This window comes from Phyllostomus discolor, chromosome 3 (assembly GCF_004126475.2).
Source record: "Phyllostomus discolor isolate MPI-MPIP mPhyDis1 chromosome 3, mPhyDis1.pri.v3, whole genome shotgun sequence".
NCBI lineage: Eukaryota > Metazoa > Chordata > Mammalia > Chiroptera > Phyllostomidae > Phyllostomus > Phyllostomus discolor.
In genome coordinates, this window is record NC_040905.2 from 183,919,844 (window position 1) to 183,944,703 (window position 24,860).

A 24,860-nucleotide genomic window follows, 5' to 3' on the forward strand; every position below is an offset into this window, starting at 1 on the left:
CAGCTTTCTGAGATTTTTCTCATTCATATGATAGTGGTCAGCTTCCTTCTGGAACTGCACTGAATTTGTGGAGAGTTGTCAGGTCTGTAAGCCACAGATCGGGGCTGTGTTCTGCTTAACCTTCTAACCTGCTGTATATATGTCAGTACTTCTTCCTTCTCTTTGACCCTCAGGTTGCCCTTCTTTGAGTTGGGACTGGAAGAGATGAATGATGTACAAACTCTTTAAGAAAGAGAACTTTTGTTTTCTTAAATTCAGAAACCTCAAATATAAAACAGGCTCCTTTTGCTGAAGTAGGGAAAGAAAGCTAAAAAAGTCTGGGCTGTTCAGCTTGTGAGGCCGCTTCAAGCCCTGGCCACAGTGACACACAGCTCCAGGAGATGACACTTATGACATTGTGGACAGTGTAAATGATACCCTCTGGGGCACAGCTCCAGGGCAGCTCCAGCCACTTTCATGGCTCTAATGAGAATGGTACTCCTAGGAGTTGCACAAAGGGAGGCTTTGAAACCATGGGACCCTCTCGTTTCTCAAAGGGTCTCTGAAGTGTTGCGAGTCCACGAAAAGAGACTCGAAAGTTTCATAGGTTTCTTGCCACCTTGGTTTTCCTGACCCAGGAAAAAGGGGTCTGCACGGCCCTCATTCTTTGTAATACCGCTGAAATTGTTTCATTTCTTCCCTTCTCAAGCCCCAACCCCTTTGAGAAAAAAATCCAGAAGCTGAAAATGTCACTGTGCTCATAAAAGATTTAGGATTACTCTTATAAGAACTCTCACTTACCTTGATCAGGAGCCTATTGAGAAAGGGTCCCTATGTCTTGGGAACAGACATGGGCCAGAAATAGCACCACCGGTTTCAAAGGCCCAGGCTGAGATATCCACCTCTTATTTGAAGAAGTGGTGAAGCCAGTTTTTCCTGCCCTGCCTTGGTTCTGTGTTTTAGGCAAAACACCCAAAGGAACACCAGTATATGTAGAAGGAAACTTGAAATCATCCCTGTAATTGGAACGACCGTGTTCCCTGGAGTGATTAAAAGTTTGGAAATGGAGTCGTAGAAAGTCAGAAAACTTTTTATACTTCTGAGTCAATGTCCCCAAGATCCAATTATGCTGAAAGCACTCCAGAAAGACTTCTTTTTCTCCTTCCTTTTTTCCTGCTGGAACTTTCCACTCTTAAGCCACTGGAAGGACATCAAGGGAAGCATTTCCATGGCCTGATGGAATTTCTGCAAACTTCAAAATGCTTAACATTCGTGGAAAAATCAGCAGGAAGATAGGAATTATTTATAAACATGCTGCACTTATGACACATGGAACCAGCAGCTGTGGGCACAATAGTTCTAAAGCAAGTGTTCAAGGACGTGACTGTGAACACTTTGGGAGACTTCAAGGAGGAGGTTGTTTCTGGCCAGGTCTTGAGCAATGGAGGACATGAATTTGCAAATAAAGAGATAGGTAAGGGAGAGGGGAAAGGGGAAGACCATGTTGGGGACACAGCTTGGCACAAGTCTTAGGCTTGAGTATTTCTTCCACAGCCTCAATAAGTCATTTGGTTAAAAAACTTCAGGGAACAGGAGGTATTGAACAAAGTCCAGGGAGGCCACTCGATGCTGGTGGAACCTGGAAGGTGGAAGCAGCCTCTGAATCGGCCCCATTGATCCTTGCCCACGGGGAATTATGGCCTTGTGTAGTTTCCTGCCCATCTGGGACTTGCTTTTAACCCAGAGACCACCCTGTCTTGCTGGGTTTGATGAAACAAACTGCCAGATTGGAGAGACCCATTTGGGAAGGGACAGAGGGAAGCCTGTGGGAAACAGACAATGTAGAATCGAGGTCCTCGACCAACAACCCTCAAGGCACTGAATCCCACCAACATCCATGGAAATAAGCCGGGAAGCAAACCCTCCCCAGTCAAACCTTCGGATGAGATTTGAGCCCTAGCCAGCATTCCGATAGCAGCCCTGTCAAAGAGCCTGAGGCAGAGGACCTGGATAATCTGTGCTCAGATCTACATAATCTGTATTAGATCTCCATAAACCATAAACCACACAACACAGTGGTATAATTTTGACTTTAAATTTCTCATATACATGTTAAAGAAATTAAGAGAAAAATAGAGTTTTCTATTTATCCACATATTTTATAATTTCCACTGTTCTTCCTTCTTAAAAAACTGAGCTTTCATTTGACATCATAACTTTTCAACATGAAGAACTTCCTTCAGCATTTCATCTGCTATGGATTGGCTGGAAATAAATATTCTTAGTTTTATTTATCTAAAAGAACCTTTATTTTGTATTTATTTTTGAAAGATTTTTACTGGTTATAGAATTCTAGAATAATGGTTTCTTTTCTTTTTTAAAAAACATTTTAAAAATGTTTTTCAATTCCGCTGTTCTAGCTGTCATTTTCTGATGAAGAGCCATCAGTCATTCAAACCTGATTTTAAGATTTTCTCTGTTTCTCCTCTTCAGCAATTTGACTATGATGTGTCTGTGATATATTTTATCATTTTTATTTTTGAGTGCTATTGTATAATCTTATATTTTTAAATTTATGTTTACACATGAGGGTTTCTGTGTTTCTTGAAGCTGTGTCCTTATGTTTTCCACCACTTCTGGGTTATCTTTGTCTATTATTTTTTGAAATATTTATCTGCCCTACTCTTTCTCTCTTCTTCTGTGACTGAAGTTACATATACATCAGACCATTTTTTATGATCCCAAAGGTCGTGAGAACTCTTTTTTCTATCTTTGATCTGTTTTTCAGGTTGAATGGTATTTATTGGTGTATCTTGCCTTGTTTGCTAAGTTTTCCTTCTGTCATCTCCAATAATTTGAAAACCTAGCGGGTTAGTATTTTTTACTCAAATATTTCAGTTTTTAGTTCTAGAATTTTCATGTTATTCCTTTTCTAGTTCCCCCATTTCTCTTCTGAGATTTCCTATCTATTCATTCATTGTGATTATATTTTCCTTTACTTTCTGGGGCAAAATTATAACTGCTTAAAAAGTTTCCTCTTCACAGGAATTAGATTAGTGGTGGCCTAGTGCAGGGGAATGAGGAGGGATGGGGAATAATTGCTAAAGGGTATAGGGTGAAGAAATGTTCTAGTATTTTTGAAGGTAATTAAACGTTCTAAAATCAGATTATGGTGATAGCTGCATAACTCTGAATATCTAAAAACCATTTAATTTTACATTTTAAATGGGGGAATTTTATAATATGTGAATTATATCTCAAATGAGTAATTTTTAATAAAATACTTTATTTTTAGAGAGAGGGGAGGGAGGGAGAAAATGAGGGAGAGAAACATCGATGTGAGAGAGAAACATCAATTGGTTGCATCTCATAGTGTCCTGACTGCGCCCCGACCTGGACCAAACTGGCAACTTAAACATGTGCCCTGACTGGGAATCAAACCAGTGACCTTTCACTTTGCAGGATGATGTCCAATCAACTGAGTCACATCATTCAGGGCACATATAAGTGATTTTTAGAAGATTGACTAATGCTTGAATTCTGCCCCACACATGGGTAGTTAAGTAGCCATCCAGGTGCTTGGACAGAGTTTATGTGCAAAATTTGAGATTATTCCTGTGTGACTCTCATCTTTCTTAGATTCTATCCACCTGCCACTTACATACACACTTTCACACGCAGTGGTTGCCTCACCCCTGTATTTTGATTTCTCAACCAGTAAAATTGCTGGTTTCTATACAACTTTTAGCTAAAGCATGTGACAACAACTAAAGCCTATCTTTAGATGAAAATCCATAAAAACGGCAAACTCCCCAAATGTTCTTCCCATCTTCTATGTCTTGACTTCCCTGCAGTTTTTGGCTTCTCTTCACTTTCTCTGAACTGTTCTGTGCCTTAATATAGCTGTTTTTAAATTATATTTCGTCCAACATTTTTAATTGTTATACTTGAGAGGGTGGATCAATGCAAAGCCACTTCACAGGTACTGGAAGCAGAACCTATAGTCCCACACTCAATTTCTGTCATTTTGTTTTATTTTGGTAAACTTTTAGCTGTCTCAAAATTCTTGCTCAAACAAGGATATGTAAATCAATCAGGCAGACAAATTAGTGGATGTACCCTACTACCAGACTACTTCTACCAGAAAGTCCTAGCTACTTGCTACTCAAAGTCTGATCTAAGACCAGCAGTGACATCACTTGCGATATTGCTAAAACTACAGAATCTGCAGTCCATCTCCAGACCTACTGACCCGTAACTGCACTTGAACAAAAGCCCCAGGGGATTTATAGCACATTGAAGTTTTGGAAACTGTCCGCAGTAATTAATCGACTTTCTGGAGTAACACAGAACCAATGTTCACACATCAGACCCCCTGTTTGGCAGTGTTCATCACTTCTTGGAATCCACCACACCATCATCTCCTTGGGTCACTTGGGTACTTTCACTTGACCCTCCGTTATGAGCACTACTCCCAGACTGGCCACATCCCCATAACTAGCCTTTTGTGGTACCCTCAGCTGGCTGCTTGGCTCCCCGAATTTTTCTGAAACCTGATACTCACACCTAGCCCCCTCACAATGTATAATGCACAATGCCTTTGCTTCATGCAAGGTAACATTTGGTTTTCTCCTGTGAAGTACTGTCTTCTTTCTACCTCCACAGCTGTGATACAGTCCTGTTCTTGGAAATACTGTGGTCATAGACTGGGTTTCTAGGTAATAGACTCTGAGGGCTTCACCATGAGAATTCTGATGGGATAAAAACATTGTCATAACAGCCCTCATTGGGTAAAAGCAGCCTTATCTCCTTCTGATGACCAGGATCAGTTACATGCCATTCGGGTAGGGACTCCTGTCCTTGCCTGCTGGTCTCTTGGCATAAGAATCCCAGCATGACTGAGGGATAGCCATAGCTTAAAGTTTAATACATGGAAGAAAATATGAAGTATAGACGTTAGTTCTTCCATTTGTGGTTAGTTGATTCAACAAAGGTGTCAAGGCAATCCAATTGGGGAAAGGATGGTCTTTTCAACAAATAGTGCTTTAAAAAATGGATATTCGTGTGTTTTAAGAAAGGATGATTATATCTTACTTATTTATAACTATTTTTTTTTACATATGAATTGAAATAAAGAACAAACTGACAGTAACCAGAGCGGAGGGGAGAGAGGGATAATGGGGGAAAATAGGGGAAGGTCCATCAAGGAACATGTATGAAGGACACATGGACAAAGCCAAAGGGGGTAGTATTGAGGATGGGAGGCAAGGATGGGTGGGGTGGGGGGCATGGCGGGGTGAAAGTAGAGACAACTGTACTTGAACAACAATAAAAAATTGGAAGTGAATATGAAAAAAAATAATGAGACTATTACCTCACAGAATACAAAAAAAAAATTAACTCAAAATGGATATCACAAACCTAAATGTAAAACCTAAAATTATACAACTTCTAGTAGAAAACATAGGAGAAAACCTTTTTGACCATGGGTTATACAAAGATTTCTTAAGTAAGACACAAAAATTCCTTTTAAAAAAGTGGTAAATTCTACTACAAAATTTAAATTTTTATTGTTAAAATAATACCATAAAAAATGAAAAGACAAATAAAAAAGACTAAAAATATTTGCAAATTGTATATGTGATAAAGGAGTTGTGTCCAGGCTATGTAAATAACTCCTATATGTGACTCAATAACAAAAAGACAAGCAACCCAATGAAAATATCTTCACTAAAAAAGTCATGTGGATGGCTAATAAGCCCATGAAAAGATGCTCACCATTAGTAGCCATCAGGCAAATGAGATTGCTACACATCCACTAGAAGAGCTACACTGAAAAAGACCAATAATGCCAAGGTTGGCAAAGATGTAGAGAAATTGGAATGGTTGTACATTGCTTGGGGGAATTAAAAATGATATAGTTACTTGGGAAAACAGTTTGGCACTTTCTTAGAGTTAAACACATTCACGCTATATGGCTCACCCATTCCACATATAGTGGTATACGTGAATGTTACTAGCAGCATCGTTTATAATAGCCAGAAACTAAGAACAATCTAAATATCCACCAATGGCCAAATAGATAAACAAAATGTGATACGTCCATATAATTGAATACTATTCCATAATAAAAAGGAATGAACTACTGATACTTGTTACAATTGGATGAGTCTCAAAAATACTATGCTAAGTGAAAGATACCAGACACAAAAAGCTATATTGTATGGCTGCATTTATCTGAAATTTCTGGAAAAGGACAGTTGTTTAGAAATAAGTAGATTAATAGTTACCTAGTGCTGGAACTGGGGACTGGCACAAATGGGCATGAGAGAACTTCTAGAAATGATGTAAATGTTCTAAAATTTATTTGTGGTAATAATTGTCCAATTGTATAAATTTCCAAAAATCATTGGCCTGTACCTTTATGTAGGGGCTAAAAAATGTTAATACTTTTCCTCCCACCTTCTAAGTTCTTCTGGCTAGGCTAATAATCAAATTAGCATAGGCAGATTAACAGAAGAAAATCAAGTTTTAATATGTGCACATAGGGAATTCACATAGGCATAATAATTCTATGAAAATTCCAAAGACAGTGAGGCAACATTGAGTATATAAGACATTTTGGACAAAGGAGGATGGAAGTGGGAAATAGGGTATTTAGATTTCAGAAGTGAAATGGTTTGGCCAATTGAAGCTGATAGCAATCAAGTCAAAACATTAATTGAGAACAATCAATGTTATACCACACACAAGAGAGCCAATATACTCAAAATATCCAATTTCATAAAGTTATTGTTGAAAATGAGAAATATGTCTTTTATTTTCAGAAAAAATTAAATGGACTTTTTGGCCAACCCAATCGTTTTCAGAGTACAGGTACTTTACCCCTTTGGTTAAGTTTATTCTTACATATTTTATGCTTTTTGATGCAACTATAAATAGGAATATTTTCTTCTTAAAAAAAGAGTTTTATTTATTTATTTTTAGAAAGAGAGGCAGGGAGGGAGAAAGAGAGGGAGACAAGCATCGATGCGAGGTTGCCTCTAGTGCATCCCCTACTGGGGACCTGGCCCACAACCTAGGCATGTGCCCTGACTGGGAATCCAACAAGCGACCCTTTGGTTCACATGCTGGCACTCAATCCACTGAACCACACAAGTCAGGGTATAAATAGGAATGTTTTCTGCATTTCTCCTTCTGGTCATTCATTACTGGTTATAAAGACACAACAGATTTTTGTGCATTTACTTAGTATGTTTTCCAAAGTCCATTACATCATTCTCTTGGGCTAGCTCCTTCTAGATGGTGTCATATATGTATCCCATAATCATGACCCCACAACTATACTTTGCCAAATGAGTCCCTTGGTCTGATAAGATATAATGCAGGATTTCATGTCATTGAAACAAATCCTCCATGAGCTTTAGAGCTTGATGTTGGCTAAAGCCCTGCTGAGAGGGGAGGCAACCTGTACTCAGAGGAGGTGTTGATTTAGTCAAGATGAATAACCGCTGGCCCTTTCAGAATAGAACTCGTCTAATGCAATTAACTGACTACCAAGTGACTGATTAGTCTCTTCAAACGAGGGTTGGTTTCTGTTGCTGGCAGTTTAAACAGTCAACTGCTGAAGTGGCCCTGTGAGCCTCTGTGAGGGAGAACACCTGCTGTTTAGCCCACAGATAGCTTTCTGCAATCATGGCTACTCTGTGCCTTGTACCAGTGATAAGGTCAGACGGCATCAACCCCTTGAGTCATTCTGTTGATTGTTGAGCCTGGTGGGGAAGATGGAGGCTCAGCTGTGCCTGGCACACAGACAGCTGAGGAGGTGAGAGAAACCTGATTTGGCTTCAAGTGATGCAATACTCCCGTAAGACAGGGCACTGTTCTGTTCTTGTCGAGGGCCTGACTCTCCCGCTAGACAAGGGAACCACAGATCCTGGGAAATTCATGGATGCGGCTGAGATATCTAACACTCCCCCTTCGTTGAGATTCTTCAAGAGCAGAGGACATGCTCATGGTCACCCAGTTCTATGTAAGAGGTCAGGGATTTGACCTAGACCTCCTATATCATATCTACACCTGCACAGGTTCCAGATTTACAAGGTGATGGAATCCACAGAGGGCAAAGCCACTATAGCAGGAAGGGAGCAATTATTATAAGACACACTCAATATTAAGTTCAGAAACATTGATTCAAAACTGATTTCTCTAAGGCTTCTGCCATGCATGACAGCCTGGCACTCTGTTTGCACATGGCATATGAAAAAGAATATTTTGTACAAGTTAATAATCATTAAATGTGACTTTTAGAACCCACCTCAAAGAAAGCAACAATCTAGATTAGTGAAAAGTAGACTCTAGTATGAGGATCTAGTAGGGGGTCTGTTAGAAGCAAAAATGCAGGAATGTGGCAGGTCTGGGGGAAATGGGAACCAAGAACTGTGAACACGTGGGGGTGCCTTCATCATCTCCCATCTTTGCTCTCTGGCTGTTCTTTCTTTTCTCTTTGTGGACTTGGTTTCTCTTTGCCTCCTTAGTACACACAGTCAAACACAGTCACCCCGTAGCTCCCAAGTTTGCATGTTATGGATCCGGGACTCGCTCCCTGAGTATGAATGACAATCTTCCGAAAGGAATCTGACTGATCTCGGTAGAGTCAGTGTTACATAGCACAACCATGAGTCCCCCATCTCTGTGGATAAAGGACAGAGATGACTGAGAGGATAATAAATAACCAGAGAAATGGTACTATTGGCTCAGAAGCTAGAAAGCCAACCAAAAAGGTGCTACAATAATAAATCGGAACTGATTCAGTTAAATGTGGCACTGAATTCTACCTCCAAATGTTATAAGGCTTCCTTGGAGGAATTATTTAACATATTTCATTAGTAATAAAAATATTCATTTGTTAATTGGGATGTTTGCTATTCTGTGCTACCCACTGTGAACACACACACACACACACACACACACACACGTATATGCCTCATTTTAATTTAATCCCACAACTCCATGGAGTTGGTTTAATTGTCTCCATTTTACAAATTAGGAAACCAAGGCTATGCAAGATTAAGTAACTTTTCTATGTGCCTGAAGTTACAAAGGCAGAGGCACTTCCTTCTTACTCTGGCTCCAGACCCCATGCTCTTAACTGGAAGGGTAACTTTAGGCATATTTTTAGCAGTTGGTGCCAGTGTCTAAAATCCTAAAGGGACAGAGGAGACTCAGTTTGACCACTGAGGTTTGGACAGGTGTAAAAATTAACTTTGGGGAAATGAAGGGACTCAGAATATAAACTTTGCTTTGTAGTAATGATTTGTCTAAATGGAGACTGCTAGAAATTTTCTTCTTGGCCTACAATATCTGGAGTTTGATTAGTGTTGACACAAACTCCTCCACAAATTTGGGTAGGAATAGATGTGCTCTAAGTACAGTAAGAGAAGAAGAAGCTCCCCCAAATTGGCTGTGGGATATTAAATAGGAAATAATTAAACTGGAAACACTCAGAGCTCAGTATCATTTGGTATGTCTTGGTGTTTGTAATTTTCCAAATGCAGATTGGATTTTAGTTTGGACACCCATTAGCTAGTGAATTCCTCATTGTCATGCTCTTCATTACACACTAGAGCAGAAAACAACATAATTGGCACACACAAATTGCAATCAGCCTGCACATGAACAAAAAAAAATATTTTTTTTACAAAGTTTTAACTTTATTGCTTACTTTTTTGGAAAAAAAATGCATGTTAGCAGTCACTTATTCTTGGTTCTAGATGATTTAGCACAACCCTCTCCTCATTCCACAGAGTTCATGTTGCATCGTCAGTCCCTCAGGAAATCCCCATCCTGATGCACATTGTTTGGTCGGTTTTGTATGTCTATGCTTATCATGGGGGCATTTCCTATGGAATCCTCTGTGTGCACAGAATCACAAGATACATTGCTTCCTCCCATTATCACTGGGCGAAGTATTTCTGACTCACCAGGCTCTTCACAGCGACCTTCACATCCTTGTTTCTGAGGCTGTAGATGATGGGGTTGAGCATGGGAGTCAGCACTCCATAAAAGAGGGAGATGAGCTTGTCTGAAACATCCTGTTTGTCCGCCCGCAGTGGGTCCCTGGACTTGGGTTTTGCATACATAAAAAGGATAGTCCCGTAGAAGATGATCACCACAGTAAGATGAGCAGAGCAGGTAGAGAAGGCCTTTCGCTGACCCTCAGCTGAGGGGATCCTTAGGATGGTGGTGAGAATGAAAATGTAGGAGACAAAGATGAACAGGACTGGGACCCCCAGGAAGATCACGTTGGCCACTGCCATACTGATCACATTGATGGAGATATCAGCGCAGGCCAACTTTAGAACAGCCAAGATCTCACAGGTGAAGTGGTTGATGATGTTGTCCCCACAGAAGGGTAACTGTACTGCAAGAGAGATCTGCACCAAGGAGTTGACTCCACCAGCCAGCCAGGAGCCGGCAGCCATGGGCATGTAGACAGCCTTGCTCATGACCATGGGGTACCTCAGGGGGTTGCAGATGGCCACATAGCGATCAAATGCCATCATGCCCAGAAGCACACACTCTGTGGCTCCCATGGCAAAGGAGAGAAACATCTGCACAGCACAGCCTGAGAAGGAGATGGTTTTCCTGGGAGTGAGGAAGCCATCCAAGACCAGAGGGATGGAAGAGGTGGTGTAGCAGATGTCCAGGAAGGAGAGGTTCCCCAGGAAGAAGTACATGGGCGTGTGCAGGCGGGAGTCAAGGAGGGTCACCACAATGAGGATCCCATTGCCCAGCAGGATCACCAGGTACGTCAGCAGGATGAGCACAAAGAACGTTTTCTCCAGCATTGGCTGATCTGACAGCCCCAGCAAGACAAATTCCGACACAGTGGATTGGTTGGTCACTTCCATTTTAGATTCTCTCTCCTACCCTCAGGAAAACTAAGGACAGCAAACACATGTTTATAGGGATCAGTATCTGAGGATACAATGAAATGCTTCCAAAACTCACCATTAAATGTACCCTTTGACACACCAGCTTATAGTATCAGTGTCTAAGAGATAAATTCACTGTCTACTAAAGTAACCTTAAAACTCAGGATATATCACATCAAAAGCAGGAAAGGGACAGCCTGGAAATCTAATCAAACCATGATACATGAAGGAATTTTAGCTGGATCAATGATGTTAACGCACTTGAAGGAAGGGGTGTGTAAAGATGAACCTACATGGGGACCATGAAGCATAAACCCAGAGGGTCAGCACTCACTGGCCTCTCTGGCCAGTCCTGCCTGTCCCAAGATTGTACCTGTAGTGTACTAGAGGCTGTTATATTTACTGATGCTGACCATTGACATCACCTTGCTGCCCTGGTTCTAATTCTGTGTTTGTATAAAGGCTTTTCTGATGGTAATTTGGCTCTATCTGTAGCCCTATACAGAAGGAATGTGATGGACACAGGCTAGGAAGTTTACTTGATCCCTGGTTTATACTTTGTTTCTTGGGAGTTTGTTTGGTGATCCCCCTTCATGACACTGTCAATAGGAGTTTCTGGCTGATAGACCATGGAGACCCTAACAGAAGCACTTCCACATCCCTCTCCTCTAGCCATGGCCTTTGTCCACAGCACTGCAGTTTCTTTAGTGCACTCCAGCCCTGAGGGTTGGGGAGCAGGAATACAATCCAAGGATAAGCATCCTGTAAGCCTCCCACCGTAAGCATCTGTGACATTGTGACCAGGCGCCATGCTTCTGGAGCTACTTTATAAGTCACAACTCCTAGCTCAGACCCTTTTCTCTCTGAGTTGACCATTATAGCCACTGCAATGCCATAGGAAAGCAGACAGTTCTACCCAGCCTCACAGAGAGGTCAACTCAAAGGAAGTATTGCCTATAGAATGTCCTTCAGTCACTACAGAGTGGTCCATTACATCAGACAAAAGCTCAAGCCTGGACTGCTCATGTTACTGATGAGGAAACTGAAGTTCAGAGAGGTCACAGGCAGTGTGGACAGGGCCAGGACTGGAGCCTGGTTCCCAACCTCCTCCCTAGGGCGCCTTCCCTCACCACTCTGATTGTATTCTGGTTCCTCCATTTGTGCCATAGCTTGTTTACTAAGAAGCAGAGAAGCAATTATGAAGCCTTGGTCCTCCTCATTCTCCCTAGATTTGTGAAAGATACAGGTGTCCCACCCTTCTCCAAAATATCTGCCTCGTAGCAGGGCCTGGGTGGGTAGGGTGTCTCTGGGCCTCACACATTGCATCTGTGACTATTACACTGTTGCTGGTTGAGGAAGGTCGGATGGGAGAAACAAGGCACAGTCTGAACTTATCCTCATGCAATTTTCAGAGGCTAACTGTGGACATCAGAAATATTAAGGGAAAAGAGATCTGTTTTTAGAGTTATTAATACCGTTGACTGGAGAGTCTAAGACTTGGCAGGAATGTTGTAAAATAATTAGCCTTGCCTCTTTTACCTCCCCAGTATGAGCCTTCTATGAAACACAATTTTTCCATTTCTGCTTTGAACAATCTTTAGTTGTGTGAGTGCATGGCTCTCATTCCTTTGCCAGACAGACTTGATTGTTGGAAGTTTTCCCTTACTATAAGGAGCAATTTCCTTCTTCCAATGCCATCCCCTCTCCTCACGTCTGCCTGCCCCCACATGGGTCTGGACTCCCAGGACATGCCTGCTCCCTTCCCCTGGAAGAACCCTTCAGAGACATGGCAGCTGTGACCAGGTCTCCCTCACAGCCGCCTCTTCTCTTCCTCCCACCTACCTGAAGAAGCTCTAGCCACAGAGAGAACTTGGTCTGTGTCCTGTGTGGGGATGAGGCCATGCTGCAGGCAGGAGCTCACCTGGACAGAAGGTCTCATGGTGGGAGAAGGACGGGAAGGCCTCTGGCCTTGGAAGGTGATTGCTTCAGTGCCCACCTGGACCATCCCTGACAAAGCCCTATCTGCCAGGCTGTGCCTGGGAGTGAGCAGCAAATCCTGTTTAGCTGTTTTGAGGCTCAGAAGTCCCTTCAAATTTCACAGCAAGGTAAAGAAATCTAGGGCTGACCATTGCTGAAAGGGCTCTTGTGTCTCCTTCTCAGGGGCCTTCTCCACGCCCAGTTTGATAACAAGAGAGATAAGGAGGACACAAGGAGCGCTTCCCAGTGGTCCTGGCAGTCACGCCCAGCCTGCACACTCAGGGAAGACACCCTCTGCTCTTTGCTCCTCACCCTCTCCCCAGGGGTTCTTTCATGGAGCCCTAGAGCAATTTAGAGCTCTGGATGTTTGGGGGCGGTTTTAGTCCCAGAAGCAATTTAAAGTTTGGTGAGAGTCCTCACAGGAGTTTAGGGCCTATGTCCCATAAACCCAATTAGATAAGATGCAGACAGTTCTGTGTAAATCTTAACTCTCACGTCAAAGAAATGTGCCTAAGATTAGGAGGTTCCTGTTGTGTCTTTGTCAACTTCTCTGGAAGTAGAGGGATAACAAAGGTCTGACTATGCTTTGACCACAAGGGCATCTTTAGGGGTTCTCTGCATTTGTCTTTGCAAAACTAAATGTCAAAAACAAGAGGTGGAAGCTTCGCCTTGTTCCTGACAGACATACTTGTCTTTACATGCTCCAGAGCAGGTGGCCCTCACTGTAGTCCCTCAACACTGATCACAAAGGTGAGATGAGCAGAGCAGGTAGAGAAGGCCTTTTGCTGGCCCTCAGCAGAGGAGAATCCTCAGGATGGTGGTGAGGATAATGATGTAGGAGACAAAGATGAACAGGACTGGGACCCCAGGAAGATCACGTTGGCCACTGCCATACTGATCACATTGATGGAGATGTCAGCACAGGCCAACTTCAGGACAGCCAGGATCTCACAGGTGAAGTGGTTGATGATGTTGTCCCCACAGAAGGGCAGTCACATTGCTAGGGGTGTCTGCACCATGGCAGTGGAGCTTCCAGCTGCCCAGGAGCCGGCAGCCATGGGCACATAGGCAGACTTGCTCATGATCTCCAGATACCTAAGGGGGCTGCAGATGGCCATGTAACAATCAAACGCCATCATGTCTGGAAGCACACACTCTGTGGCTCCCATGGCAAAGGAGAGAAACATCAGCATGGCACAGCCTGAGAAGGAGATGGCTTCCTGGGGGGTCAGGAAGTTGTCAAGAATGAGGGGGAAATGGACTTATGGTCAAGATGGTGGCATAGATAAACACAGAATGCCTCCTTGCACAACCACATCAAAATTACAGCTAAAATGTAGAACAACCATCACTCAGTGCCATTAGAAATCAAGCTGAATGGAAATCTGACAACTGGGGAATTAAAGAAACCACATCCATCCAGACTGGTAGCAGGGGCAGAGATGTGGAACAGCCTGGTCCCACATCCACATGTGGTGGATAAAAATTTGGGAGGGATATCTTGGGAGCAAGGAGTCCCAGCCCCACACCAGGCCCCACAGGCTAGGGTTCCTTCTAGTGCCAGGAAGATAAGTCCCCATAACTGGCTGCAAAAACTAATGGGGATTGAGTCAATAGAAGAAACTTCTGGAGTCCCAAGTTGTTCCTCTTAAAGAACACACACACAGACTTACTCAGACTCATTCCCTCTGAGCTCCAGCACTGGGGTAACAACTTGAAAGTCAACAGTGGCATATGGGAAAAAAATGAACTGACTGGCATAAAGATGAGAACTAAGGGACAGCTTTCTCTCAGACAAAAAGGTGGGCAGTGGCCATTGTCACTTTTCTGAACCCTCCCCCAAGAGCCACAGAACCAGCAGGCTGGTACCATATCTGAGATTCCTTCAACCTGGATAATACTGTTTGCACCACCCTGGAGATCCCCAGAGGCTCTGTCCCACCCAAGCTGCTTTTCCACATGAATGGCTGGTTTTGGCTCATGCTTCACAACTTCCTAAATCCTCTCAAACAAGCAACAGCTGGCATCAGTGAGCCCCCAGCCCCTGTACCTCTTACTAAGTAGCCCCAGGCCTGGCACTAGCACCAATTAGCTGAGATTTACAGCTTGGCTTCACCTGGAAATCTCCAAGCCCAGCACAAGTAACAGCCATCTTAGATTGCTTTGTAAGTCAGGCAGGTTGGCCCTGGGCAAAACACAGAGGTGGGCTGATCTTGGCCTGAACCACCCAGGAAACTCCAGAGCTGTGCACCCAGTGGACAGCTACAGACCATGTTGGAGCACCACCATCCTGCGCCTGCACAGCTGATCCTTCTTGGAGGGCAGAAGTTGGTGGTCAGTGGTCATAACCAGTTCTTGCAGCTGACTGGCCTGGGTAAATCCCTCCCATTGACCTGCCAACAGCAATTAAAGCTCAAAAACAAGAGGAGAGTGTACTTAGCCCACATTAAGGGAACCTCAAGTACCCAGCTTGGGTAATAGGGGAGGCTGTGCCAGTGGACCATACAGGACACTTACTACATTAGGCCATAGTACCAAGACATGGAGTCATAGCACCTCTACCTAATACACAGAAACCAACACAAGGAGGCTACCAAAGCAAGGAGACAAAGAAACATGACAACTGGAAGAACAGATAAAAACGACAGAAAAAGAACTAAACAAAATGAACATAAGCAATCCATCAGATGCAGAGTTCAAAATACTGATTATAAGGATGCTCAAGGAACTTAGTGAGGACCTCAGCAGCATAAAAAAAATACAGTGAGAAATTAAGGATACACTAACTAAAACAAAGAACAATTTATAGGCAAACAACAGTAGAGTGGCTGAAGCTGAGAGTCAAATAAATGATTTGGAACATAAGGAACCAAAAAACAACCAATCAGAACAAGAAAAAAAAGAATCTAAAAAAAAAAACCCAAACAACTGAGGATAGTATAAGCAGCTTCTGGGACAACTTCAAGCAGTCCAATAATTGTACCATAGCATTACCAGAAGGAGAAAAGAAAGAGATAGAAATTGGAATTCTATTATACTATTGAAAAAATAGTATAAGAAAACTTTACTAATTTGGTGAAGGAAATAGATATGCAAGTCCAGGAAGCACAGAGATTCCCAAACAATATGGATGCAAAGAGGCCCACTCCAAGACACATCATAATTAAAATTCCAAAAGTTAAAGATAAAGAGAGAATCTTGAAAGCAGCAAGAGAAAAGCAGTTAGTTACTTATAAGGGAGTTCTCATAAGACTGTCAACTGGTTTCTCAGAAGAAACTTTGCAGGCTAGAAGGGATTGGAAAGAAATAGTCAAAGTCATGAAAAGCAGGGACCCACAGCCAAGATTGCTTTACTTAGTAAAGCTATCATTTAGATCAAAGAGAAGAAAAAGAGCTTCCCAGACAAGAAAAGAACTAAAGGAGTTCATTATTATCAAACCGTTATTATATGAAATGTTAAAGAGACTTTTTTAAGAAAAAAGAAGATTGAAACTATGAACAATAAAATGGCAATAAATACATATCTATCAACAATTGAACCTAAAAATCTAACTAAGCAAACGAGAAAAACAGAGACAGAATCATGGATACAGAGCACATTTTGATGGTTGCTGGATGGTAGGGGGGTGGGGGAATGGGGGAAGAGGTGAGGGGATTAAGAAGCACAAATAGGTAGTTACAGAATAGCCATGGGGATGTACAGTACAGTACAGGAAATGGAGTAGCCAAAGAACCTATGCATGACCAATTGACATGAACAATGGTGGGGGATTGCCTGAGGGAGCTGTGTGTGCTGGGTGGAAGGGAGGGAAGGGGGGAAATCAGGACAACTGTAATGGCATAATCAGTAAAATATAATTTAAAAAGAAGAATGAGGGTGACTGAGGAGGTTGTGTAGCAGGTGTCCAGTGTGGGGAGGTTTCCCAGGAAGAAGTACATGGGTGTGTTCATGTGGGAGTCAAGGATGGTCACCAGGATGAGACCCCATTGCCCAGCAGGATCACCAGGTACGTCAGCCGGATAAGCGCAAAGAACATTTCCTCTAGTCTTGGGTGGACAGAGAAGCCCAGCAAGACAAATTCTGTCACAGCACATTGGTTGGATGCTTCCATTTCAAACTCTCTTCCATCCCTAGGAATACTGAAGGCAGAAAATACATGCTTGTTTTTGGAATACATGGGGGTCACAATATGATGTCCCTAAAATTAAAAATAAAGTCATTCTATGGAACTCAACTATAAAACCAAGTTATATAAAAGCTGGGCTAGGTATCAGTGAAAAGCAGGAAGCATACACTCTAGAAACTTAATGAAACAATAAAATGAGTCATATTTCTGTCTAATCAATGATATTAATATGCCTACAGCAAGATTGTATGCCTGCATATGCTGTGTGTCTCCAGCACTTTCCAGGGAAGCAGAGGTGTCTGGGTAACTCTGTCTTTCTCATGTAATTGGGGTCTTCAAGCTATCACAGCTCAGGGACCCTGGCCATTGATATTATGTGGCCCTTTCTTTTGGATCTAGGTCCTCCTTGCCCAGCAAATTTCCATTATGATTTGACTTTCCACACAGACAGTCTTACAAAGAGGGCCTGTGCTGCCTTGAAAACATGAAGTTTCCTGTTTCTTTAGCAGTTTTATTTCTTATACAGCATCTAGTTTATAGTTCAGTGTTTTGTAAGTTTAGTTAGTAGGAGTCAGTCATCTGATCTTGACTCTTCTCTGAATGATCTTACCAGACTGAATTTCCAGAGCCTGTAACATGGAATGCCCATCAGAGTCTTTGGAAATCTGTTTTGTAAATTAGTCTTTGTGTGTTGCCTCCCGTAACCACAACTGATCTGTCTGTACTCTGCCACCCTGGGACTTGACCCAAGGAATAAAATCCTACCTGATGGTTAGAGCCCATTCACAATTCACAGCCCCAGCCTGAGCTAAGATGAGTTACACACCCTCCAGTGCCATTCAGAGGCTTTGCAGATACCATCCTATGTAAAGCTACTTAGCATCCCAGAGTATCCAAAGCCACATTGTAGACCATCACAATTTTACTGCCAAAGAGATTAGGAACACCAGATGTCACAAGGCTCTGCCACAGGATGTTCCCAAAACAGCACGGATCTGGTTATCTAATACTTCCAGTGTGCTGGTTAAAAATACAGATTTCAGGGTCCTCTTTTGCAGATGGTCTTGGAGATCAGTCTTTTTTGTTTTGTTTCATTTCATTTTGTTATGTTTTTAAATAAATAAATGTTTCCCATGTACTTCTGATGTATATCAGTCTTCGAGTCATTGACCTCTCAGTTTAGAGGTGGAGAAACTGACGCTAGGAGAGAGGTTTGTGAATTGCATGTGGCTCTGAAGAAGAGACCATTTCTTCTAATTGGTAATGATACCGTGTCTAAAGAGGTTCTCTCAGGATATCAGGAATTAAGGGGTAGGAAAATCATTTTTAGAGAAAGTCTCCTAAGTTATGAGGAAGCACAAAATTTGAGGCTTGGCAGAATCTTTAGGTATTAAACCGATTCAGTCTTCTCCTGTAACCCACATTTTAGAGGGATCCTCTCTCTGGTAAGTTGTTTCTCAGGCTCTGCTTGAACATTTCAAAGTGAGGGCTCACAGCTTCCAATGCTGTTGCCAGGAGGCCTGGGCTGTTGGAGTTCTTGAGGGACCTGGTATCTGCCTTTTCTAACTTCTCCCTTCCTTCACAGGCCCTAAGTTGGCTTCCTGGGCTCAAGTGAAACAGGCTGGTTCCTTTGTCACAGCAGCAGCCTTCGGAGCTCTGAGAATAGCTGTCTGGTCCCCCAGCCCAGTCCTCCCCCCAAACCCCTCCCTGCACAGCCCTCTTTACATCAGCCTCTTTTCTTCCCTCCTAAGTGGTAAAGAGCTAGCCGTAGAGGTCACTGGCTCTTACCCAGTGTGGGATCCTGTCTAGGCTGGGTTGGGTCCGTTGTGGAGGATACCGGCCAGCGGTATCCATCTCAGCTGCAAATGTTCATCAACACGCGAGAAAAACATGCACAGAGACGCACCAGTTTCTGTGGAGAAGTAGGGACAGGACAGCCACCCCCTCTAGTGGGGAGCGCGCTGATTTACCATCCAAACCAGCTTTTATTGGATTCGTTTTGCATAAGAACTCAGGTAAAGCACATTATTCATTACGAGGAAGTAAGGATCAAACAATAGGTAACAAGGAACTCTGAGGGTCTATTCTGAGTCAGGGTCAAAGAGCTGTAAGACTTTAAGGAACAAACTAACTTCCTCCTTGGACCCTTCTCATTCAACTGAGAGCATGCTAAACAAAGAAGGTTTCACAGAAATTTACATATTCTTTCTTAGGCCTGATCACCGGGGAAATCCACACAGAGCAGCACCACCCTGTCATTGTTTCAGGCTTAGGTGGAGCAAGGGAAGTAAGGCAGCCAAGAGATTAAGAGATTTTCTTGCAGAGCAGGAGGACTCGGGCTTTGTCAAAGCCAAAGGGCGAGAGTCCATCACCCCCTTTTGCCGTAGCCCCCAAAGTCCTTCTTTTGGGGGCCTCCCACGTGATCGTGCCTGTCTTAGGTCGTTCCCCCCTTGGGGAATCTTACCTGTCATTGGCTAACCGACCAAGCATTAGGGTCCAGGCAGGGTGAGGTATGAAGGAGCAGAAGCGTCACTCCTGTCAGGGAGATAAGCTTGTCTCCTTGCTGGCTTACGGTTCCAAGGGTGTTCCCTTAGCCTTAGCCTAGGTGGGGGTTACAGCTTCTAATACCAGACAGGGCAGTTCCCAACAGTCCGTTGCTTGCAAAAATGCAGGCCGATGGAGTGGGGAAGGTGCCAGTTTACTGGAGCCTGGAGAAATTACTGCCTCTGGTGTTACCTGTCCATCTAGGTGATAACAAGCCATATACCAGGCAGGTCATACAGATTGTATCTCTCAGAGGAGCTGTTCCATCAACACATGGTTACACACTCAAATCAGCACATAGTCTATAACTGTCGTCTAACTTCCTGGTGTCTCTTAATGACCCTGGGGGTAGAGGGGTCCAAAATACAGCCACAGTTCATAAAAGTGACAGCTACTCACAGTGCTCTTGCCTGACCCTGGAGCTCAGTGAGACAAGGAGACAAAAGCTGACTCTTAAGGCCGAGGCTCAGCCAGGGCACCCAGGGCAGGCTGGCAAGCCATGCCCAGCTGCTGGGCCCAGGACTGTCTTCTCTGTGTTCCACACTGTTCTCGAGGATCCCATGATGACTCTCTCAGGAATTTAGGGCTGAGTTGATTTGGGCCATGACCTATCCTAGACGTAGTTTAAAGTTTGGTGAGAGGCTCAGAATTTAGACCTCACTCCATAGACCCCATTAGGCAATGTTGGGAAATGTACCCTAAGCTCTTCTGTCACGGCATGGAAATCTTAGCTTAGGACAGTCTCTGGCCAGGTAATCAGAGTTTTCCTGGGCTTTGTTCACAGCAGTTGGTCCAAGGTGGCTCTGTCACTGGCCCTCAAAGAACCTAGAAGGGAAGTGCTGGGCCTAGTGATTCACATATTCCAGGGAACTTGGGGCCCGACAGATTCCTCACCACCAGGCGTCTCCTCCCCCGCACTCAGCAACCCAGGGTGCATTCTCTCTCTCTCTCTCTCTCTCTCTCTCTCTCTCTCCTGTGTACTACTCTGAACTATCTCTATGCTACATATGTCATATGTGCCAGGCCTTGTGCCAGGTACCAAAGAGTAGGGGCAGGTAGGGAACATGTTTGCAGGAGAAAGGTGCAGGACCAGCCTGGGATGTGAATAAGAGGGATGGAGGGGAGAGTGACATTGGGAGGTATTTAGGAGAAAGAAATGACAGGATTGAGAGCTAGATCTGGGGTGGGATATGCAGGAGAGAGAAGAATCAACAAATGGCTATAAGAGCTGAATTTGACAACTGGAAGAAAGCCCTGGAGGAAGTAAGAAGGGTTTGTCAGGGCTGGTGAGGGTAGTGGGGCTGCAGGGCGGTTTCTGACATTTCAGTGTACAATTTCTACATCTTTTGTCACCAGCTTCAGTCTTGTTCCTGGAAATAAAGACATGACAAAGAAACCATTTCTGTGATTGAAGAGTTTATGGCTGGTTAGATTGGTTTTATTTGAGATAAAGGGGAGATGTTAATATTAATAAGCATTGCCATTCATTTACAACTGTTTTCTAAACCCTGTCCTGTCTAATGCTTCCTAAAACCCTGTGATGGTTGGGATGAGGACCCCTGGACATGAGCAGGTGGAGGGACCCTCCTTTGCTGGGCTACCACGCCTCGCTTTCGTGGTGTCAAATGCATCTTTCACCGCTGTCCTCTAAATGCCAGGTGCTTGCCTTCCTTTAGGCTTGGATTTCCTCCAAGGTTAGCATTGTGGTGTTTGTGGTAGAACGGTGGTACCAGCGGTCCTTGTGGTTGAACAGGCACTGGAATGCCAGTCAGGACCTGAGTAGCTCCTGCCAGCCACCCTCCACCCCCCCTCTCATCGTGGCAGAGCTCTGTGTCCCCTAACTCTCAGGGTCTGCCGCCTTGGAAACTCAACCATTCTGGCCTTGCTTCTCTTACTCCAGCAGGGATTAATCACCCCCACTCTCCTCTGTATGCCCTGACTTCAGCGTCTGTAGGTCAAGCTGTTTCTCACTGAGCTCTCTTTGTGTTACCCTACTTTCTCATTCCCCTCCTGCCTTCCTTTCATCAGCTGCTGACTGTGTCCTGGTGTTTTGCCTTCGGGCTGCAGAGAGACAGATCTAAGAAGTTTGTTCAGTCACCATCCAGTGTAGGCTGCCAGGCAGTCCATTTGCTGACTGCTCCTGGGGCAGGCGTCTACCTGGTTCATTCATGGGAGGCCAGTGGCCGGGTACTTCATGGTACAGAGCATTGAAACAATGAGTGAGAATGTAGGTATATTTAGTAAGTGAGGCTTCCTGGGCTGAAACAGTGGATCAGGCATATGTTGCTTAGATAATCCAGAATTCACACATCAGAAGTTGCACACTCACTTCTCCACTTAGTGCTTACTGCATGGGTGGTCTCCCTTCTGTGAAGAGGCAAAGCTTTGGTGGCCTCAGTTTCCATGGGGAAAACTTTCCCCTTCTCTCTTTCCCCTTTTCTCTCTTCAGGGAAGTCCTGTTTCTCTCTGGCTTCATAGCATCTGATTCCAGTCCTGGTATTATCTCCAAATGGTGGTAGCTATTTTCTGCCCTCAGAGAAGGTGATGTGTGATTCCCGATTCCTGATGGAATCTCCAAGTGTTTTGAGCAGGGTTGAAACCTGTGGACCAGGGATCTGGGTACGGACCCCGTGTATCCTGAGGGGCATCATTTCCACCTTTGTCCTCAGGAAGCCGCAGTAAACAGGCGAGGCCTTGGGAAATGCTGGTGTCGCTGGATTCAAACCACCCCTGTGGTCATCTCCACTCGTCTGTGGCAAACTCACGGGAACACTGACACACACTCACACACATGGAATGAGGAGATTGCTGACATGCCAAGTTCTGCCTTGGCCAATTAAAAGCTAGATGTCCCCTGGTTGGTGTGTCTGAGGTTTCCCTAGGCTGTGAAGAGAAATGAGGAGAAACATTTTCAGAAATACCTGGAATCTCAATGCCCTGAGACCCCATGCACTGAATTAGTAAGGGGTCTAGTCCAATGTTACTCAAGTGTGACCGACAGGCAAAATTGGCATCACCTGGGAACGTGTTAATAATCACGATTCCTGGGCCACTCCCTGGATCTACTGAATCGTATCTCTGAGTGTGTGTGTGTGTGTGTGTATGTGTGTGTATTTACAATGTGTGTTTTAGTAAGTCCTCCAGATGATCCTGATGCAGAAGCACTGGTCTATCTAGGCGTTTCCTAGGATCAGGGTCCCAGTTAATGCAAGAGGAGTGATGGTGTTTTTTATGAATTATCTGAATAGCTGCCTGTAATTCCTCTGTTCTTGAGTTAGCTGTTCTTTCTGTCCTTGCTTCCCCCAACCCCTGACCCTTGACCCTTGACTGTCCATGCCCCTGATGACCTCCTGTGGGTCACTGGTCTCTGGAGACTTCCTCCTCTGCCAGTAAGAAACTTCCTTCACAACAAAGTGAATGAGTCTCTAGTGACTCAGAGGTCAAGGAAACCCTGTAGATATTATAAATTTGCATTTGGGGGAGGGGTCTCCAACAACCTCCCATGATAGTCGTTGGATTTGTAACTAGAGACAGGAGAGGAGTACAAGCATCTGCAGGGTTCCAGCCGCGCTCCTTCAGTGATGAATGAGTCCATGAGTCTCCTGCTTAGACATCTGCCCGTCTGTTACAGGGTACAGCCAAGAGGAGGGCCCCAAATAGGCATTTGAAATGGGGTCCAGAACTTAAGGTGTCCAGGAGATTTTGGGATGTCTCCATCCCCCCCCACCCAGGGTGTGGGTTGGGGGAAGGGACAAATGGAGCAGGGCCATTGAGAGCTGTTTAGCATAGCAACAGCCTTGCAGCTAAGCTCTGGCGAGGTCGTTTGGCATATCTATAACCTTTGACTGGTTGCATAGATATGTCAAGTAGCTGTGATCAGCTCTAAGCCAGGGGAATGGAAGTAACTTCCCCACCCAGATGTAACTGGGGGGGGGGCGGGTCCCCCGAGTTACAGCGCCTGCGTGGGAGCTCAGAGAGGATTGGCTCCAGAACTTGGGGCCACACCTGCCCAGACTCATGATGGCAGCCCAGTAAAGCTGGAAGGATACGAGTTCCGGCATGTGAAGCCGAGTGTGGGAGGAGTCGGAAATGGGGCTGAAGAGGAAGACTGACCGCGGGGATTTAAAACCCAGATTTGGCGGCCATTGAGGAGGAGAACCATGCGCAGCCCTGAGGGGAGAACCATGCTGCTTTAGGAGGAGAACCATGCTGCTTTAGGGAGGAGAAGCATGCGGACTTGATGGAGTGGAGACTCCTGCAGCCCTGAGGGAGAGAACCACGTGTCTTTAGCAGAGTGGAGACTCCCGCATCCCAGAGAGAGGGAACCACGCGGCCTGGCAGAGTGGGGACCCCCACAGCTTTAGAGAGGGAGAACCACCACCTGGTTTTAGCAGAGATCCTGGTGACTCAGCCGAGGGTGCCAGGAACCCAGGGAGGTCTCCCAGTCGAGATGGGAGAACTCCCAACTGGGAAGAACCAGAGGACTGCCTGAGCCATGGACTTCCATTTCCTTTCCTGAGATACGGTACTCTGGACTGGGCAAAGGGGGAAGGAAGGAAGGACTATGTGTGGGTGTTTTTAGGGACTTTAGGATTTTTTGATAAAGACATTAGGTCACTACTTTAAGTTTGTATAGCATTAAATAAACATTTCCTTTCCTTTTCACGAATCTCTGGCATTGAGAGACGTCTTTCCTAGGGCGGCGGACATAATGGACCTGGGGCCTTCTTTCAATAATAGTATATCATCCCAGGCCCCCCTTGTTGTGTTCTGTAACACGTCTCCACCTGAATGTTCCTCACACACACTGTGCCCCAACATGAATTCATCTTACTCCCTAAAATCAGCAACTTGGTCAAAATTCTCTACTACCATAGTGTCATCATCATCCACCCATCTTCCGAGCAAAAACTATTGACTTTACTCTCTTTCCTGGTTTCCATATTCAGCTAAATACTAATATTATATTTTGCATCCACCAAATACTTCTTGAATCTCCCTGTTTTCACCACCCCTCTATCACTTTCCTAGTTAATGTCCTTGTCTTCACTTGTGAAAAGTGTTTCCCTGTCTCTTCAGTCCCTGTCCTCCTTCTCCCAATCTTCCCTCCACCCAGGCTGATCCCAGAAGGGCTCAGATGCAAATTTGACCATGTCAGACCTTTATCTAAAACTCCTACATGCCTTCTCATCCCCTATAGGAGAGAGTCCTAACTCCACAGCCCAAAAAGACCAACTACAGGCCCAGCCCTGCCTTCCTCCCCATCAGCAACACCCGCCCCTTCATGCTCCAGCAG

The 24,860-nt window shown here is 44.4% G+C and overlaps 1 protein-coding gene and 1 pseudogene across 1 annotated transcript; both read right to left on the bottom strand.

The window, feature by feature from the left end:
• Positions 1–9,868: 9,868 nt before the first annotated feature.
• Positions 9,869–10,926, bottom strand: LOC114503066 (olfactory receptor 13C7-like). The gene has a single exon (XM_028520447.2). The coding sequence runs from the start codon at positions 10,890–10,892 to the stop codon at positions 9,936–9,938; it is 957 nt and encodes a 318-aa protein (XP_028376248.1). The 5' UTR covers positions 10,893–10,926; the 3' UTR covers positions 9,869–9,935.
• Positions 10,927–13,612: 2,686 nt separating this feature from the next.
• Positions 13,613–17,005, bottom strand: LOC114490415 (annotated as a pseudogene).
• Positions 17,006–24,860: the final 7,855 nt, after the last annotated feature.

What these genes read in the sequence shown, in the direction of transcription:
- LOC114503066 (XM_028520447.2), bottom strand. Translation starts at nt 10,892, where the DNA reads ATGGAAGTGACCAACCAATCCACTGTGTCGGAATTTGTCTTGCTGGGG.